This window comes from Myodes glareolus, chromosome 19 (genome assembly GCF_982192425.1).
Source record: "Myodes glareolus chromosome 19, mMyoGla1.1, whole genome shotgun sequence".
In the NCBI taxonomy this organism is placed as follows: Eukaryota; Metazoa; Chordata; class Mammalia; order Rodentia; family Cricetidae; genus Myodes; species Myodes glareolus.
In genome coordinates this window covers 59,131,661-59,152,433 of record NC_142044.1, presented here as the reverse complement: position 1 = coordinate 59,152,433, position 20,773 = coordinate 59,131,661, and the positions used below count along the sequence as shown (strand labels likewise).

At 35.7% G+C, this 20,773-nt stretch overlaps 1 protein-coding gene across 6 annotated transcripts in view; it reads left to right on the top strand.

Annotated features, from left to right (window-relative positions):
• Scaf11 (SR-related CTD associated factor 11) overlaps positions 1–20,773 on the top strand; it is a 45,252-nt gene that overhangs the window by 2,866 nt on the left and 21,613 nt on the right. For 4 of the 6 annotated variants that reach the window (XM_085678772.2, XM_085678769.2, XM_085678768.2 and 1 more), the window contains exons 2-4: positions 11,485–11,566; positions 13,616–13,773; positions 15,062–15,115. In XM_085678772.2, the coding sequence (XP_085534898.2) occupies positions 11,506–11,566; positions 13,616–13,773; positions 15,062–15,115 (273 nt within the window). In that variant the 5' untranslated portion in view covers positions 11,485–11,505. The remainder of the gene's footprint in view (positions 1–11,484; positions 11,567–13,615; positions 13,774–15,061; positions 15,116–20,773) is intronic. The other 2 variants (XM_085678771.2, XM_085678770.2) reach the window with 1 other exon arrangement.

Below are 20,773 nucleotides of genomic sequence, written 5' to 3'. Positions count from 1 at the left end.
GTCCTTCTTTTCTTTGTTTTTATGTTTTTTTTCGAGACAGGGTTTCTCTGTAGCTTTGAAGCCTGTCATGGAACCAGCTCTTGTAGACCAGGCTGGCCTCTGCCACCACTGCCCTGCTTCTTTTCTTTTTTTTACATTATGGCACAATAAAATTTCAGTGTGAGAATTTAAAAAATACCAACATCTCTTGCTTGGAAAATAACTTCCTAAAACAACAACAACAACACTGCTTGCTTATCTTTGTTAGCCCACAGTCTTTAACACTGAGCAGCCAGAATGAGCCATTTGTATTAGATTGTTACTTACCTTCTCAGAAGGCTTTTTTTTCTTAGTCCTAGTAGAATCTGTAGTTCTCACTGTGGCCTTCACATAACTCTAAAGTTTCTCTAGTCTCTTGTCTGACTTCATCTCGTTACATTTTCTCCAAACCCATTTCTCCAATGCTGCTGAGGTGTTCTCTAACTCTTCCATATGAATCAGCATTCCCTCCCTTCTCCCCATGTTTCCCATTCTATTTTATGTTAGTTTTTCCCCATGGCATTTATCAGTTTCTCACATACAACTGTTAATTTACTAACAAGACTTTTGTGGGTATTTTTTTCAGTCTAATGCAACTATGAGAACAGAGTTTGTCTTAATCTTTTTTGTATTATATTTACTTATATTGCATATGTATACACATCTGCACATATATCCCATGAATGGAGTTCAGAGGACATCTTGGGGAAGTGACTTCTCTTATCTTTGGACCTTAGGGATCAAACTTAAATCACCAGACTTTAGCATCAGGTGCCTTTATCTGCTGAGTCATCTCACTGACCCGGGGTTTGTCATTTTGTCACTGTTATATTTCTAAAAGTTTGAACAATGTCCAACACTATAGTAGGTAAATGATATTTAGAGGATTCATATGATTTCTGTTGTAACTATTAAAACTAGTGTTAACGGTTTTTAAAGTTTAGTAAATTATTTACATTTGTGTGTATAGACCACGTTCAGATAGAGTCCATGTTTTTGTTATTACTTATATGTGCACACATGTATGTGTATCTGAGTGTCTGTTCACATGGGTGTCTGCTTAAGTCAGAACTGTTCTTACAGGTATTTGTGAGCCACTTGATACAGGTGCTGGGATCTGAACTCTGGTCCTCATTATTGAACAACAAATATCTTCTACTGCTGAGCTATCCCTCTAGTCCAGGAGTCCTTTTAAAAAGAAGAGTGACAGTTTGGGACCTTGACTCTGTCACTTTTCAATATAGAAACCCTTGAATAAAAGCAAAGTGATGTAACTGTCTTCTTGTCTTTAAAAAACATGTTCCTTTAAAGGTTGTGTTGGCTGTAGTTTTGGTAGTTCAGTAGGGTAGATAGGACTGGCATTCTGGTGATATGTCTTGAAAGGAAGGAGAGGCAGTAGTAGTGAAAATGGGAAGATAAATCTGGAGGTTTTTAGCAGTAGTCTGGGGCGATGAAAAACCTTGAATAGATAATTGAAACAATAGATATGGGTGAAATTGTCTAGGGTTGGGAATAACTGAGAAGAAAAGAGAGGTGTCCTAGAATGGAAACACAGTGGCCTTAACAAATTTACTGGAAGAATGTGAGCTCCCAAAGAGCATTGAAGGTCAGAGAAGCAGGAGTTTAGTGTGTTGTTACAGAAGCCACAGAGAAGTCTCAAGGGGAGTGTAGTCAGGAAGGTCAAATGTGGGTGGGAGTTGGTTAAGAGTCACATTTTTTTGGTTGGGTATAGCAGTACAAAACTCAATGGCTTATTGAGCAAGTAGGACTTGAAGTTTATTTTCTAATTGGTGTTTATGTAATTGCTCTACTAATTCTAACAGAACTGAAATCAGTTTAAGAATTTATTCACAGTAGAGAAGACACCTAATATTAATCAAATAATTACTGTTAGGTTACTGTAGATATTTTACCTTTTGTAGATGTTGCATAAATTCTATTCAATAGCTTTGTAATATTAGATGTATTAGTCTATTATAGATTTTTGAATTTCTAGAGAGATTGAATATATTAGAGTATCTGCTTCATATCTGTATGTAGGACCATCTTATGTTGGGCTATAAATAGTCATTATTATCAGTTGGCCTTCCCACCTGTAGACCATTACCATCCAGTAGACATTTCTGTGATGCAAATACCATGTATCTCCATTGCCTACTATAGTAGCTGATAGCAATAAGAAATCTGGCCAGTGTAATTGGGGAACTGATGAGTACGGTGGCTATAGATTAGAAGTTACTGAGAATAGTATTGGTGATTTAGATCAGTGGTAGAGCACTTGCTTAACAGGTCCAAGTTTGTTTTAATCTCTAGTGTCAGAAGAAAAAAAACATGTGAAAATGTTCACTCTTAAGCACTGGTTCTCAACCTTCCTAATGCTGCAGTCCTTTAATACAGTACAGTTTCTCATGTTGTGGTGACTCCTAACCATAGCATTATCTTCATTGCTACTTCACTGTGTGATATTTTCTTTGTGCTTCTAACAGATAGAGCTTGCCTGAACATTAAAGTGCAGAGCTAGCCGCCACACTAGTTAGCCATAGAGGCCAGGCAGTATTGGCACACACCTTTAATTCCAGCACTCAGGAGACAGGCAGTCGGATCTCTGTGAGTTCAAGGACACCCTGAGATTGAATCAGTCTAAACGAGAAACAGCCAAGAGCCACAGTGGCTCAGACCCTCAATCCCAGCACTAGGGAGGTGGAGACAGGAAGTGATTTGGCTGTGAGGAGAGAGGAATATAAGGTGGGGAGAGACTGGAGCTCAGGATCCAGTCTGAGGTTCTGTAGAGAGGACATTTAGTCTAAGGAGTCGTAGAGGTGAGTTCTTGTCCACTTGGTTCTAAGGAGTTCGTCGAGGTAAGAACTCTAGTGGCTGGCTGCTCTGCTTCTCTGATCTTTCAGCTTTCACCCCTTAATATCTGACTCTAGGTTTTTATTATTAAGACCAATTAGAAATTGAGCAACACTTCACAACTGTAATTTTGCTACTGTTGTGAATTGTAATGAAAATGTTTGATAGGCAGGATATCTTATATTTGACCCTGTAAAAGGGTTTCTGCCCCCTAAAGGGGTTATGACTGACAGGTTGAGAAACAGCGTTCAAAAGTACTGCTTTGATTGCATACCACTTTTAGCTGCTGTAAGTTTTGTAGGTTACTTAAAAGTTGCAAACTTTGAGGGCTGGAGAGATGGCTCAGCAGTTAAGAGCCCTGACTGCTCTTCTGGAGGACCCGGCATCAATTCCCAACACTCACATGGCAGCTCACAACTGTCTGTAACTCCAGTTCTAGGGGATCTGAAACCTTTACACCTATGCATACAAAATAAAGTTAAATAAATTTTTTAAAATGCAAACTTTCAGAAGATTTGTAAATCTAGTGTAAACATTTCCCCTCAGAACCACTTGACATTCAGTTGCAGATGCATTCTATTAATCATCTCAAACAAACACAGGAACAAGGACTTTCTGTTATGTTATTATTTAGTGTGTGTGTGTGGTTTTTGTTGTTGTTGTTGTTTTGAGATAGGGTCTTACTATGTAGCCCTGACTGCCCTTGAACTCACTCTGTAGATCAGGCTGACCTCGAACTTGGAGATTGCCTGCCTCTGCCTTCCAAATGCTGGGTTTAAAGACCTGTGCCACCTAAGAGTTCTTGCTTAATGTAATTCACTCACTTGACACCCAAATCTGAAAATCACTCAGGTCTCTGTGCTTGTAAGGCAGGGACTTTTAACACTTAAGACTTCTCCTTATCTCTTAAGGCAGTGGTTCTCAACCTGTGGATCACAGTCCCTTTGGGGCTTGCACACCAGACATCCTGCATATCAGATATTTGCAATATAATTCATAACAGTAGCAAAATTACAATTATGAAGTAACTATGAAATAATTTTGTGATTGGGGTCGCCACACCATGAGGAATCGTATTAAAGGACCTCAGCATTATGAAGGTTGGGAACCACTCCCTGCCTTAACACAGTGTTTTAATGATTAGTGTTGGTGTTTTTATGTGTACAGTAAGCCTCTAATGTAAGAGACTCTTTGCCTGATACAACCATAGGCATACTTCATTAACAGACTTGCTACTGGTTTGTTGATTTTGTGAGGGTTAGGTCTTCGATAGAGCATGGTCCATTCCATATCTTTGCCAAGCATCATCTTAATCAGATGCTCTTCTGTCATCCAGTGCTCTTTCCTTCTTCTCTCACTAGCTTTCCTACTTTGTTTTCCCTTGCTTCCCGCTGTGTTGATCTCAAAACTAGTACTTTTTTTCTCCCTCCCTCCCTCCCTCTCTCCCTCCCTCTCTCCCTCCCTCCCTCCCTCTCTCCCTCCCTCCCTGTGGCCTGAACCTACTGCTTTCTTAAGCACATTTGATTGAATTATTTCTGAAAATGTTTTAGAGAACTTTTTTCCTTTACTCTTATTAAAGTCAGTGGTTACTCCCTTCTGAATTTCTTAGAAACTCCTTACTTGGTACTTGTATATGCAGTTTTATTATTTTCTGTATTGTGTTTCTCTAACTCCATGTCAAAAAAGGGTACCGTATCTTAATCAACATTGTCCTTATATTCCAGTGCATTGTAGGAGAGAAGAAGTTATATGTAAAAAAGGTAATCAAGACAACCTGATGTTTTGAAAATTCCCAGAGCAATGAAATTTATGAATTATATATGGTATTTTGTTGTAAATACAGTTGTGGCACTGTTATATATGGCTGATAATCTGTAAGATGTTTTTATAAAGCCAGTGTTGTAATGGAGAGTAAATGTTAATAACGTCAAGAAAAATTGTAAGCCGTCATTTTCTTGAACCCTTACTGTGAAAGAACTTTTCAGTAGGGTGACTTCAGTGCAGTGCACTGTATCTCAGTAGGAACATTTACTTAGACATTGACATATATGAATGAGGTACATGAAACAGTACTTGTCTTTATTGCTTCAAAACTGATAACAGAGGGCATGAACTTCTGATGGCTGCTTTTTCAGAAGACTTGGGTTCAATTCTCAGCATTCATATGGTGGCTCACAACCAGCTGTAACTCCAGGGGTGCTGCCTTTTGGTCTTTATGGGCACCAGGCACATCATCTACAGACTACATGGGCAGAACAGCCATATACATTTAAAAAAAAATCCTAAAACTGCCACAGAAGTAGTAAAATTAAAACTATTGGGGAAGCCAATATAATTAAGCTTTAAAGTAAGTTTAAAAATTCATTTTATACTAACATAGCTACCCCAGCTTTCTTGAGTATTATTTGTGTGGCATGTTTTTTCCCTATTTTATGGAAAAAGACACTTATACTTTATATGTCTTTGCACATAAAGTGAGTTTCTTAGGGAGGTATATAATTCAATTCTCTGTTTTTATGTCTCTACCTGTTTCTGCTCTCTCTCTCTCTCTCTCTCTCTCTCTCTCTCTCTCTCTCTCATTTCTCCCTCTCTCTCTCTGCCTGTGTGTGTGTGTGTGTAAGAGGGAGAGAGGGAGGGAGGCCTGTTAGAGGACAGTCTAAGGTCCTCTCCTTTTCCCTTGTTTGAGACAGATGGGGACGTGGGGAGATGAGAGAAGGAAAGAAGGAACACAGTGATGACTTTTTTCCAGGGGATGTGGCTAAGGAAGAGAAACACTAGGAAGCTGTTGAGCTAATGACCATCTTGAGAAGGGAGTAGTTTCTCTTTCGTGATGATAGAAATGTTTTTAAACTTGATAGGGCACATTCTCTTATTTTATGTGTTGTTGGGCTTGGAATTTTTTATTTTTTAAGGTTGAATACAAAATGCTAAGTTTTATCGTGTATCTGTCTGCTCACTTGCTCCTTTCTCACTACTTCCCCATTTCTCTCTCCTTCAACTGGTTTCCTTCTAGTTTCCCTTTCGTTCTCTTATTTCATCTGTTACCTTGTTTCCTGCTTTCTTGAGATCTCTTCTTTCCATCTCTTGATTCCCTTTTTCTTTTGATGACCTGTGAACACACCTGTGAACACACATGTGTACACACACACACACACACACACACACTCAAATTTATGTTCCATGTATGGGAGAAAACACTATTTGTCCAAGACTAATTTATATCACTTAACGTAATGATTTTCAGTTACATCCATTTTCCTTCAAATGTCATTTCAATTTTATTAATGACTGCATAAAATTTCACTGTGTATATGTACTATAATTTTTCAGTTGTCATGTTGATGGAAATGATTGCTTGTTCTATTCTTCACTAATGTGAGTAGGATAGCTGTAAACATGGACCAAACATACTTTTGGCATGTTGACTTAGGAGTATAGTTGAGAGTGGTATTGGGTTATGGGGTAGTGGTAACTCTGCTCTTTTCAAGACCTGGTTTTTTTTGTTTTTTTTTTTTTTGGTGGGTGTTTCTATTTTTGATGATCTTCCATGCAAAATTCCACAGTGGCTGTACATGTTTACATTCATAGCATCAATGAGTAAGAGTTCTGCTTTTTTTTAAAATCTTAGCTAGTGTTGTTCTTTGTTTCCTTAATTTATTCTTGACTGACAAGGATGGCAAACACTTTTTTTGCAAGCATTTGTTGGTCACTTTTTTTTGAACTGTTTATTTAGTTCATTAGATAATTGGATGATTTGGATATTTTGGTGTTTAAACACTGTAGTTCTTCATCTATCCTGAATATAATTCTCCATGTAGTTGGCATTGATTCCCCTCCCCTCCCAATTCTGGAAGCATTCTTTTCATTTCAGTGATTGTTTCTTTTGTTGTGCAGATACTTCCTACTTTCTTATGATCCTGCTTATCACATTTTGGGATTATTTCCAGTGCTATTGTAGGCCCTTTCAGAACAATCCTTGCCTGCTCCTGTCTTGAAGTGTTTTGCTTATGTTTTTTTCTAGCACACTGATTCTCAACCTGTGGGCTGTGAAGCTTTGGCATTGTTGAATGACCCTTTCACAGGGATCACATCAGATATCCTGCATATCAGATATTTACACAAAAATTCATAACAGCAGCAAAATTATGGTTATGAAGTATAACAAAAATAATTTTATGTTTGGGGGTCAGCACAACACGAGGAATTGTGTAGCCCAGGGTGGCCTTGAACTCACAGAGATCCATCTAGCTCTGTCTCCTAGATCCTAGGATTAAAGGATTTATTTATTTATTTGTTTGTTTGTTTGTTTATTATATATTCTATACTTTTGTAGAGTGTAGTCTGAATTATCCCGTCATTTAGAATATTTTATTTTAGGAATGAATTCATTCAGCTATCACCTTTCTTTCCTGTTCCCTTTGCTGTTAATATTTTAGTGGCATACTTTATGATGTTAAATAAGCCATGTCTGTTTTTACTGAAGGCTGTCGAAGTCCTAATACAGCAGAAAGACTGACCAGTTAGTTAGAGGTTTCATTTGAGAACCCACTTCACAGTTCGTAATATTGATAGTAAGATTACATTTGCTAAAGAATCTCATTATCTCTTGATCTCTTAAAAACTTTATGACCTATGTTGGACTTTTCAAAAAAATCAAATATTAGTGCATTTTTTTTTTCTAAGACAGGATTACCCCAGGTTAGTCTTGAACTTGCTGTGTAACTGAGCTTAGATCATCCTGCCTTCACCTCCCAAGTGCTAAGATTACAGGTTTATATGGTTCTGGGAATGGAACCCAGGACTTCATGCATGCTAGGCAAGCATTCTACTAACAAAGCTGTATCCCTAGTACAGTATATATTCTTTACTATTTATTCGTTTTGTTAATTTATAAATCCGTGAGCCAGGGCTAGGGGAGAGGCTTAATGTATGTTGGACGATATTAGACCTGTAACATGCCTCCCAAATCAGGGCACAAGACAACCCTCATTACCATCCTTCCCTCCTTCCCCAGTTTTCGTTGGTCTTGAATTGGTGGTCCTTCCACTTCAGCCTCCCAGTGTTGAGATTATAGATAAGATTCACCAAATTTGACTTTTTTTAATTAAAATTTTTTTCTACGTCAAAGATACTGCAAACTGTTTTCTTTTCCATTTTCCCCCCTCTTTGCTCCCTCCGTTTTAGGCTAGTACGCTACCTCCTAGTTGCATCCTCGTCCAGTAGCTGATATCTCTCCACTATTGGCTTAGTTTTTCATGTTGTGTTTTGAGGGTTCAAAATAATTGTGTTATGCTACAATTTGGTGGAACAGTAATGTTTTGATTCAGTTAAAATTACTTTTAGACTAAAAGGGTTTGAAAGTCAACAAAACAAACCTAAGGGAATGGGACAAGCCATAGAGTTAGCTATTATTGTATTAATGTACTTATGCAAAATAGTAGTTTAATAAGATACTTAAGTGCTGTAGAAGCTGTTATTCTGAAATGTTGGGTGTTGATTAGTCTGTTTTCTGGTACTATAAAATACCTGAGCTGGGTACTTAATTAACACAAGAAATTTATTTAGCTCATGGCAGCATCTGATCTACTGTTAGTTACTTATTTCATGTAAAATGGAGATGCCTTCTTCACAGGGTTCTAAAGGAGGATCAGTGAGACAGTTTATCACCTGTTAGGAAGTAGCAGCGACACAGAAATCCAGATTGTAGACACTTGAGTGTAACATTTTTTTCTTTAGAAGAGTATACTGAGTAGAACAATTTAGTATCTATACATGCCTGGTACTAATGTATTGTTTTTTTTTAAAGTTTATATGAATATCTGGGTTAGAATAATTGTATTTCATAGGAGTACAATTGTCAAATGCTTAAGGAATGTGAAATACTGATTTAAGGGCACATTTATTTAGTAAACATCGTAAAATACATTTATTTTGCGATAACCAGGAAGAGGAGTTTAAGGGATTCACATAGTAAACAGTACTAGTAAAGAAGCGGAAATGTTATTTATGATGTAAAATGACTTTCTGTAGTTTATTCATTGTAGCAGTGTGTATCCGTATGTAAGAGATTGCTGCAAATAAGGTAATCATGTGTCAAGAACCCTTTCAAAAAATAACAGTATTTGTTTAAAAAGAGAGACTGGTTCTGGATTTAAAACTCAAAAGATTTAAAAGTTTTGTTTAAAAAGAATAAAGTACCATCAATTCATAAACATTTTGAACATTTTCTTGTTCCCTTTTATTGTAGATGAAGAGTCTATTCTCATATTCCTTATAGTAATCAAGTCTATTTAATCATGTTTTCTTTAATTTTAATCTTGAACTCTGGGAGTTTTGTTGTAGTTTGAATATGTGTGTTCCCTTCAAATTTAACATTGAATCTCTAATTCCTAGTGCAGTAATGTTAACAGGTGGAGCTCTGAGGGGTCGTTAGGCCATGTGTGCTTTTGGATAGGATTAGTCACTTCTTATTAAATGGCTTGAGGGGTGACCAGCCCAGCCATTTTGCCCATCTGTCTATTATGTCATGTGAGGCCACTACAATAAGGCACCATCTTAGAAACAGGAACTGGCCCTTTGCTAAATACAAACCTGACAGTACAGCACTGTGAGAAATAAGTTTCAGTTATTTAAAGAGAACACAATGTTAAGTATTTTGTAGCACAAATGAAATAAGACAGATTTATTTTCTGTGCCCTGTGTAGTTATCTGTTTTTTGTTTGTTTTTATTAACAATAACAAAATCATGAAATCTTCTATTTCTATACTGCCACCCACAGTACTTTTTTCTCTTGGTTCTTTTGCTTGCCAGGTTTGAGGGTTGAGTACTCTTGTTGAGTGCTCCTACAGTTTTGTGATAGTGTTTGGTTATAAAATAATATCTCAGTGATCTTTGTCTCTAGTAGACATAAGGTTTAGTTTGCTAAATGTAAGTTCTTTCCTATACATACAGTGTTTCTCTTCAGGTGACATACAAGCATTTATGGAATTAGTGATTTAAAATAATTTTAGGTTTGACTTTGTCATTTAAGTTAATTTAAGAAAATGGAATTACAGCATTTTCAGGAATAGTAATGAAATTAGAAAGTATGTGAGAAAAGGCAAATTGACACAGGTATCACATGTTTTCACTCATGGGGATTTAGAAAAGGTGAGGGGAGATATAAAACCAGAAGGGACTATTTAGGGAATATGATAGGATTAGTGGGAATATCTGAGGCAGAATACCATGATCATGGTATGAAATAGGCATATATAGGAAAATGCTGCAATGAAACTCATTGTTTTATGTAGTTAATATATGCTGAGAAAAATAAAGAGGGACCCTCAGTGCATGTATTACTAAAAGAAACAGTTTGAAAAGGATATAAGCTATGATTCTAACCAGATAATATTCTAACAAAGGCAGTGCTATGTGGATAGTTAAAAAGACCAGTAGTTGTCAGGAATTTGGAGTGGGAAGGAGTAGAAGTAGAACACAGGTGGACTGTAGGGCATTGGACCCTATTCAGACACCACAGCTATAAATGGTTAATAGATGTCTTACATTTGTCAAAACCTATGGGGTGTAAAGCACCAAGAGTGTACTCTTAGTAGAAACTATGGGTTTGAGTGATAATACCGTATTAAGTAAGATTAATTGATTTTTGACAAACATTACTCTGGTGTGGAATGTTGATAGTAGGGGAAGTTGTGTGTGGTTATAGATGCCGTGTGGGGGATTTTTTGCATAGATTTTCTGTGAACCTATTTTATCTTCCCATATTTTGCTGTTTCTTGAATATCATAAGTTCCACATACAACATCAGTTTACTAGAGAATTCCATTTTAAGTTGATTTTTTTCCATATATAAGACACTATACTTAAGTCTGTGTTAGAGAATTTATTATCTAACCCTCGATAACTAATAGTTATATAAAGCTTCTTCTGTTAGTTACTTTTCTTGTGTTTGTGACAAAATGCCTGACAAGAAGAAACTGAAGAAAGGGTTTATTTTGTCTGAGAATTCAAGGGGATAAATACCACTTGGTGGTGAAAGTTAAGTGGCAGGAGTAGGTTGCTGGCTGGTCACATTGATCAGATTGTCCAGTCTGACCATGAAGCAGGGTTCTGTGCATTCTGGTGGTTAGCCAGTTTTTTCCTTTTTATGTCATCCAGAGTGTGCTGCACATTCCCATTTATTTAGGGTGATCTTCCCATTTTAACCTAGTTATATCTAAAATTTGTTTCCAAGGCGGTTCTAGATCTTGCCAATTAAGCCGCTCTTGATGTAAGTACTATGAAAGAGTAACTGAATTTTGAGTAGGCGAGATGGCTTTAAAAAGGCACTTGCAGCACAACCTATATTAGTCTTTGAGTTCAGTCCCCAGAACCCACTTAAAAGGTGGAAGGAGAAAACAGCTTTCTGCACAGTTGTCCTCTGACGTCGCATATGAACTATAACCCCTCCCCCATAATAATGGATAAATAGTTTTAGTAAGAGTACTGGCTTGTCCATAGACTGACTGATTTGGCTTATTCTTTTATGTGTGCAATGATTTCTTTCAGTTCAGAAACTTTTGATGTGGTTGGGAGATGGCAAACATAAACATTCTCTTGTGACTATTCTATAGGAGACTCCTTCACAAAGAGAGATGAAGAAGAAATCTTTGTGTAATCAGAATATGGGTGATCAGGAGTGTGAAGATACGGAAGGTAACTGTTGTTTGTAAAGCCTGTATGTTGAAAGTCAAACAGTGTCACTAGGCTTTAAAATTAAGATTTCTAAAGTTTTACTGTCTTGTTTTTATAGTCGTAAGAATTACACACTTTTCTTTTTCTTGGTTTCATTGATTTAGCATTTTTAGTTTAACTGCTGGCTGTATTTTTTTTTTCTTCTTGTTTTGGGTTAAGGGTGTCTATGTGTGTGTACACATTTGTGTGTGGAGGCCCGAAGACGGTCTTGGGTGTTTGGCATGTTGTTCCTCAGATACTCTTCACTCTTTTTTCTTTTGGAGACAGGGTTTCTTAGTGGCCTGGGACTTTTCAAGTTGGTTGACCAGCAAGCCACAGCAGTTGGCCTGTCTCTGCCTCCTTAGCACTGGAATTACAAGCATGTGTTACTTGGCCAACTTTTAAAATGTGTTTTCTGGAAATTGGCAAGCACATTACTGACTGAGCTAGCTGGCCAGTCTTTCTTTTTAAAGTTTTAATAGCATCAGTGTTTTCTTATCTTCTAAAGTTAGTCTTTTTTATTTGTTTGTTTACTTTATGTGTATGGGTATTTCGCCTACATTGTGTGTCTGTTATTATGTGTATGCCTATTATTATGTGTGTTTATATTTGATAAGTTTAATCTGAAACCCTAGATGCCCAGTTCAGTTATTCTTTATAGAGTTTGTATTTCCTTCATCCTAGACTCATACTGGAACCGTGTCAGCTCCATTTGAGTGTCTTGGCTTAATACTGATTTCTTTTTTCAGATTAGTGTATTCCTGTCTTGGGGGGGGGGGTTCCAGGTTGTATTGCATTGTATGTTTTGTACAGTACCTACTGCTTGCTTTTGGCTCAGTATATATGCTTTTGTTTAAGTTGATTACTGTTAGGAGTTTAAATTGGTACAGTCTCACAGAGATAGATTTGGTATATCTATTCCTGTGTTATAAATGTACATGTTAACCCAGTAATTCCATTTTTTAACAATTGATCTATAAATACACTTTTTGAAATGTTAGATGATTGTGTGACAATATAAGTTCATTGGTAGAGTACATGCTTCATATGTGGAGTTCTGGGCTCCATAATTGTCATTATTTGTCATAGCTAATGGTTGAAAACAAGTGAAATGTCCATTAATTATTTTATTTTTTTTTTTCTTTTTTTTTTTTTTTCCATTAATTATTTTAAAAAGCAGATTAGTATGTATAATATTCTGGTGTCTGTGTGAAGAAAGAAAAAAATATGGAAGAATTATTTTGGGTTTACCCTGACTTGTTGACTCACCCCTGTGATCCTAGTACCTGGGAGCCTGAGATAGGAGTATCGGAGTTTGAAGCCAGCCTACCTATTGAGAAGCACTCTTTTAAAAATGTATTTTTGAGGCAGGCTTTCTCTTTGTAGTCCTGGCTGTCTCTGTAGACCCAGGCTGGCCTTAAACTCAGAACCCCCGCTACCACTGACTCCAAATACTGGGATTAAAGGCATGTGCTACCATCACCAGTCCGAGAAACCCTGATTTAATTGTGGGAGGGCGGAAAGGAATTTCTTTTCTGTACATTAAAAAATAATGGACTACCAAAAGAAACTTAGAGTTATTTTTGGATTTGACAGAAGTGGATGGGTATATGTGGGTAGGTTTGTCACTATAATCATTTTTACTAAAAACGTTTGAACCAGGTAAATAATACTTTAAAATTAAATAATCATTCATTTATACCCCTATTTCCTCACTGATATAAGAAAGTTGATTGAGAATTTTGCTAAGTGGTAGGGCATGTGCTTAGCATTTACAAGGTCTGAGTTAAATTTTCTAGACTCCCTACCCCTCCCATAAACACATACACACAGTGCACAAAAGAAAGTAAATGTTGGTGTTATTGAACTTAAAGAGTATATTTGTCATTTATTTAAGATCTAATTGCAAAGTAGGAGGGCTACCTTTTGAAGATACAGGCAACCATATTGCTTATAAACATAAGTCATTGGTTTTGGAGCTTTTGAAAACATGACCTTTTTCTTTTCTTTTCTTTTCTTTTTTCTTTACAGATGAAGAAAACAGAAATAATGCTGGTACCTCTGGCCTTTTGTACAGTGGAGCGGACAGATGTCCAATATGTCTTAGTTGCTTGTTAGGAAAGGAAGTTGGTTTCCCAGAAAGTTGTAATCATGTCTTCTGTCTGACCTGTATTCTTAAGTGGGCAGAGGTAATAAATTACTGCATTTAATTTCCTGTTATAGTTTTATTTCACTTAAAGAGTTGCTACTGCCTTTCATGAATTATTTCATATTAAGGTATTTTCACACTTCTATAGTTAAATTTCCCTGTCTTTTCAATTTCTGTCTGCATATTTCCTTCTAATTGTTTTTATTTAGCATTTTTATTCTTTTATATAATTAAAGAATTTGTATTTATACTTTGAAGAAAACCTTACAAGAAGATCAGGCCAAACAGCTTTCTGACTCTTTTAGGGTATTGCACCTGCCTGCTACTAATAACATTCCTGTGTGCTTTTTGTTTTATGTTTTCACACAGGTTTATTTGATTTCTTATGTTAACCTATGGAATAACAAGAACAGATGTCATGGTGTCTTTTTATTTTAAAACTTAGGGATCTTGCATGTTAATGTAATGTAATTTGGCCCAGATTGCATATCTTGGAAGGGTGTTATCAATTTAGAATTATATAGTTGTTAATTTTAATTTGTCGTAAACTAATTTCAGTTTAAGTTACAGATTTTACTTTAGATTCTTTATGAACATAAGAAACAAGATATTTTGGGCTTTGACTATACAGAATCAATTTGGGCCAAATTTTGAAGTGTATATTAACCTTAAGCCCTGTTATAAATTATAAAATAACAAATTTAGTGTTTTTATATCAGGTTTTGATTTATTATTTTGTGAGTATATTAAAAATTAGTAAAGAAATAAGTAAATTAGTAAAAATTAGTTGTGTTTTAAAATTGTGTTTTCTTGTGTTTGGATGTTTTTTAATACCATGAAAGACTAACTTCATGTATGCAGATGCTGTTTTTCTGGTTAACCTTTATAAGAGGTTCATTAAACTAGTTGAATTAATGAATATATGATAAAAACCTTTACTCTAGATTAAAAACCTAACTAGTCTTTGACAAGAAGAGACTAAGGATAGGTGAAAATGTATTTTTAGAAAAATAATATGAATTTGGGGAGAATATTGTTAAATGTTTGTATGTAACTGCAGTGCTGATTATTGAAATAATGTCTTTTCTCTATCACTCAACTACAGATGTAAAATTTTATTGAATTTAGTGCATCTGTGATATATATGTATTTAACTGGATGGGAGTTGAGAAACCCTGTTATTGCATGAGTTGAGTTGAAGGTTTCAGTCTTTTTCCTGATTGTGTTCAGTGACTATATAATTATGAACTTCAAAATAATGTGTGTTTTTCTTTAAGACAATTAGAATGTGTATACATGATTCTCCTTCCTTCCTTTACCACCTCAAGTGCATCTTTCAACATAAACTTTGTCATGATGTACATGTTACAGGTTTTTCTGGGGTACGTATTGAGAAGTTGTAATGGCTATACATACATATAGACTATTTGTAATTTAATGGCACTAAACAGTGGTAAATAACTATATTTTAACTCATTTTAAATTTGAAAATACTTGGCAATATATGTAAAAGTCAACACTTTTTTACATATAATGTATTCCTTGCTTTTTGTTACTTTGTAAAAATTTATTTTTAATTGTGTGTGTGTGTGGGAGTATGTGCCTACAAGGCCAGGAGAGGATGTCTGAGCCCTTGGAGTTGGAGTTACAGCTAATTGTGAGCTGCCGACATGGATACTGGAAACCAAACTTGAGTCCTCCCTAAGAGAATTCTACAAGAGAGCAGTGCATGTTCCTAACTGCTTAGCCATCTCTCCAGCCCTAGTATTTTTTTCAAAAATAAACAATTTATTGAAGTGAAGTTGCTTTTCAAAAGCAAGTTATGTGTACTATTGTACTGCTGTCTTAAATTGTGATTATAGGGTAGTGTGGAGTTGTTGTACTGTTGAACAAAGTAAGTAACCTTGGAAGGAGAGAAGAGAGGACAGTCAGAACTAGCTCATTGTTCCTAGTGAAGATAGCAGCCATTAGTAAACCATTAAATTGACCAGTAACAATAGGGCAATTATATAAAAATACTGTTCATTACAAATCATGAATAAATACAGGCTTACAGAGTTACTTATACTAAATTTTCATTCAGTCTTTTGTTCTGATAACAATTAGATGCTTTTAAATTATGTAAATGCTTTGGCAAACAGAATCAGATTATAATTTCATTTTTTTTATTGTCGCCATTAAAGGGCTTTCTACTCATTTTTTTCAACCCCCTGTTTAAAGAGTTATGCAGTCTGTTTCAGATTGAGTACTAGAAATAAATGCTATGTTTAGATACCCTTGCAGGTTATATTTTCTATTCTTTCATTTAATTTACTATTTTATTTTATGTACAAAGTAAGGGCTCTAGACTCTAGAGTAATTTGCAGACATCTCAAGAATAGCCTAAAGATAAAATAATTTTTAAGAATCTTTAGTTTAAAATTTTACTAATGTCCATTTCTAGGAGAGGCATAGATATCAAAGTAAAATTGTGGTACTTGGGTAAGAAAAGCATAGATAAGAAAAAGCATAGGATGCGTTCTGGATCATTTTTCTAGGTTTCTGTGTCTTTCAAAGATTCAGCTTTCCTGCAGTTTGTAGTTGAGGTTTACTGAAGTATGATTAAGAAAGAGTATCAAGGCCAGGCAGTGCGGGAGGCAGAGACAGCTGGATCTCTGTGAGTTCAAGGCCAGCCTGGTCTACCAGAGCTAGTTTAGGGACTGGCTCCAAAGCAACCCAGAGAAACCCTGTCTCAAAAAACAAAAACAAGAAAAGAAAAGAAAAGAAAGGGTATCAAGCACACCCTTCCCTTTCTACCTTATTTTAAGCATTGAAGAAATTCTTATATGAAGCTGGTTATTTAGAAAAGTTCCAATGCATTTTAGTCTAATATTTTTATTTTGTACAGACTCCTGAAATTTTTATATCCCTAAAGTACCTATTCCTCAAATAAAAGTTAGTTTGAATTTCTCTAAAGTCTTGTTTCTGTGGTTAAACAAACAAACAAAATTGAAGTAGTAAAGTAACTGACCGTCTGTGGTCTCTAGGTATGTCATAGAATTCATTTTACTTAGGAAGAAGGTTTCAGCTTAATTTCCCCTGTACCAGTGTTGAGGCCCCAGAATCTAAAGGCCTGCTGTAGGTACACTAGAACAGACTGAACCTCTTATGACTATGTTCAGTTAAGCGGTTCTTTAGATGGCAAGGCTCTTATCTTAAATGTATAACCAGGATACGTAGAGTTCTGAAAAGCCGATATGGTGTTGTACATGTGCCATCCCAGTATTTATGAAGCTGAGATAGGATTGTCACAAGTTAAGAGGGCAGGTAGTTTGGGATACATAGCAAGTACCAGGCCATGCAGGACGGTACACCAAGACTTTGTCTTAAATAAGAGAAAGGGGGAAGAGAAGAATAAGAAATGGAATATTTACAAAAATGTAATTGGCAGAAGTACCTTGTTGGCAGTTTTAGTAAGCTAAGCTATTGCAGCTAAGAATCTTGAAATTTAGAAAAGGCGTTTGTCCTGATAAGTGTAATAGAGCCAGTGTGCTTTTACCTTTCCACAGAAGATTTCTTTTTCTTACACACTCTGCATTTCTCAGCTGGAGAGATGACTCAGTGATTATGAGCATTGGTTCCCACCACCCACATGGTGGTTCACAATAGTTTGTAACTCCACTTCCAGGGGATTCTACATCATTTTCTGACTTCTGTGGGTTTCTGTGCTCACATTGTGCATGCACATACTATCAGGTACATGTGAACACACACACACACACACACACACACACACACACACACACACACAGAGAGTAAGAGGCCACTAGTTTGTTCCTGACTGCTTAGCCCTGAAGTAATCACTCGGAAACTATATTATTTGCAATACTATTTGGCCAATAGCTTAAACATATTGCTAGCTTGCTCTTACATCTAGAATTAGCCAATTTCCATTATTTTATATTTTATCATGAGGCTTGTGGCCTACCAGCAAGGTTCCAGCTGACGGCTCTGCTTCTTTCTTCTCTGGTGACTACATGGTGTCTCCTGGCTCTGCCTTCTTTCTTCCAGCATTCAGTTTAGTTTTCCCTGCCTAACTCTACTCTACCCTATCACAGGCCAAGATAGTTTCTTTATTCATTAACCAATAAAAGCAACACATAGACAGAAGGACCTCCCACATTCTCTCTCTCTCTCTCTCTCTCTCTCTCTCTCTCTCTCTCTCACTCTCTCTCACACTCTCACTCTCACTCTCTCTCACACACACACAACACACACAAATTTTTTTTTAAATTTTTTAAAATTATTTTTAAATAGAGCTTTGAGCACACAGAAGTTTTACTTCAGTTATCTGAGCTTGCACTTTTAAAAATACAAAGGTGAAGGTTAGAAAAGTTGGATGCATCAGTGGAAGTAGTGACTGATCATATTTTGATCCTCTACAGAGGAGATACCTCGCCTGTATGTACTGAGTAAGAAGAGTGACTTTCACTTTGGGTTTGGGTATTTAAAGAGTTATGGATTGAGGACTTTGCATGAGAATGCTTTGAGAAGCATTGCATGTTTAAAGGTTTATACTATAGTTTATACTATATAGTATAGTTCATACTATATTTAGTGTTGGTGCTGAGGATTGAACTGAACTCAGTGTTGAGTGTACTAAATACATCTTCTGAACTGAGCTGAATGTGCTGCATTACAAGGACGTGTGGTATTTGTGCTGTGTGTGACTAGTATAGTCTTGATAACTACTGAGGTTCTCCTTTTTATCTTACATATTTTTAAAGTATTTTTAAAAATGTAATTAGTTTCTCTACATAAGGAAATTGTTGAACTTACTTAACTCAATCCTCTATTCTTATGGAATGCTGACAACTTTAGTCTGAGAATGAAAGGTTAATGAAGTCAAACTGGGCAGTTAACAAAGGCAGTCTCCTGAGAATAGAAATGAAGATAATCTCAAGATGACACAGAGCTCTTGAAGAACAGTGTACACACGGGTGCAAGTGTGTCTTTAGATAGATTAAACAACAAAGGTTAAGAAAGCAGTTGACACCTGTTACCTAAAGACTATAAGAATGTATGTGAGAATCTTTAATATTTTTTTTACCAGTCAGGTAAATTAATATTTAGATACATATTTATATATAGGCTAGTTGTAAATGTCAGAAAATTTAAAATGATCTATATAGTCAATTTACTGAATTTTCTGTTTGTATACTAGAAAAAGAGCATTAATCATTAAATGTCAGACGATATTAGAGAAAGTACATTATTACCCTAGTGTTAACAGTGTATCTTGGTGAATGTGCAAATATTTCTTTTGAGTGGGTATATTGGATGCATTCTTAGTGTTAATTTTACCATTGACAGCCATTAATTTTATAAATATGCTTCTGAAAGCTGGTGTAAAGAACCAGATGTGTGCTGGAGGTAGTGGTGCACGCCTTTAATCTCAGCACTCAGGAGGCAGAGGTAGGCGGTTCTCTGAGTTTGAGGCCAGTCTGATCTACAGAGCAAGTTCCAGGACAGCCAGGGCTCCACAGAGAAACCCTGTCTCAAAAAAATTAAGAGAAAAAGAAAGAAAGAAAAAGCAACCAACTGTGCATTGGCAAAAGCTGTTTTGAATGAATGTTTAGATTATGATAGGGAACATGTAGCATGGCTCCCTGTTGGCAAGCCATGGATATCTAACTGTGTTGGAACTATCACCGAGAAAGGGATAATGGTCAACAGTTCTAAAATAAGCACCAACCTCTAATGGTTTGCATCCCTAAATTATCTTTGATTTTGAACTGTAATTTTGTGCATAATATGCTTTATTTCTTAGTGGCAGAGATAGGTGTTGTAGATACCCACGAACAGAAAGACCTACCTGTAAGCATAGGTATTGAGACTTAGTGTTTAAACACGTCCTTTAACACTTGCTTCTCTCTCTCTAGGAGGGGCTATCTATAGGCAGCCTATGTGATTGAGGATAGAGCAGCATCAGGAAGCAAGAAATGTTAGAAACCAAGAATCCTGAATTCCCAAATAAGGAAGGTTTCCTGTTGTTACATTTAAATATGGGTTTGTCTGAGCTGGGAATTTACAACGCTTCAGAATACTAGGGTATGTTTTATTGAAATCATTAGGAAAGATTTTTTTTTTCAAAGTTGCCTCCTTCTATAACAGTACAGAGCATGTGCTGTAAGATGTGTGCTCTGTTTTTAATACACATTACACTGTAAAACAGTGATCAAGTTCTATGAACTGTAGTTGTATCATAAAGTTGAATGGTGTTCTTAGATACTTTGGTTCTGAAACTAATTAGATACTTAAAATTCTTAAAGTCACATATTAAATAGGTAAATAATGATATTTTTGTTGTATGGTGAAGAATCAAAATGGTGAACATAAAATTTTGCATATAAAAAAGTTTAATAGTCTTTAAAGTTAAACTCATTTAAAATGTTAATTTTTTATCTATTAACCTTAAATAGGAGCTTTTTAAAACTTGAAGCTTAAAAATTCAGTTAATATTTGTGGCCAAACAAACCACTTTGAGAACTATACTTTGAAGACCAAAGTGTCTTGGGGTTTTCTCACTATCTACTAAATGTAAGGATGAGAATCCTTTGGGAATGCCTTAAAGTAGCCAATCTAAGCTGTTTAAAAACAAAACAAACCCTGATGTAAACTTTTTCTATTAAAGCTGTATAATTATCACATGATGTGTGATTTGATACTTATGCATATTAATGAACTTGATGTGTAAGGTTATATTAAGGAAAATAACAGTTCTTAATTTTTTAATGTTTTGATTTTTTCCATTGATTTCTATAATTATTTTATTTATGTATACTTTGAAAATGGAGAATAGTTACTAGATTTTTGTTTCCTTCCTGAAGTGCTCTTCTACAATGTATGTTTTTTAAGGTTACATTTTGTCAGCATTGTTTCTCAGAAAAGGCATTTTTATCTTACCTTTCTGGGCTAATTTTTTTAATTAAACTTTTCCTACCTGGAGAAGATAATGCAATTTTAAGATTCTAGTGTTGATTACATCATCTTTAGGAAAG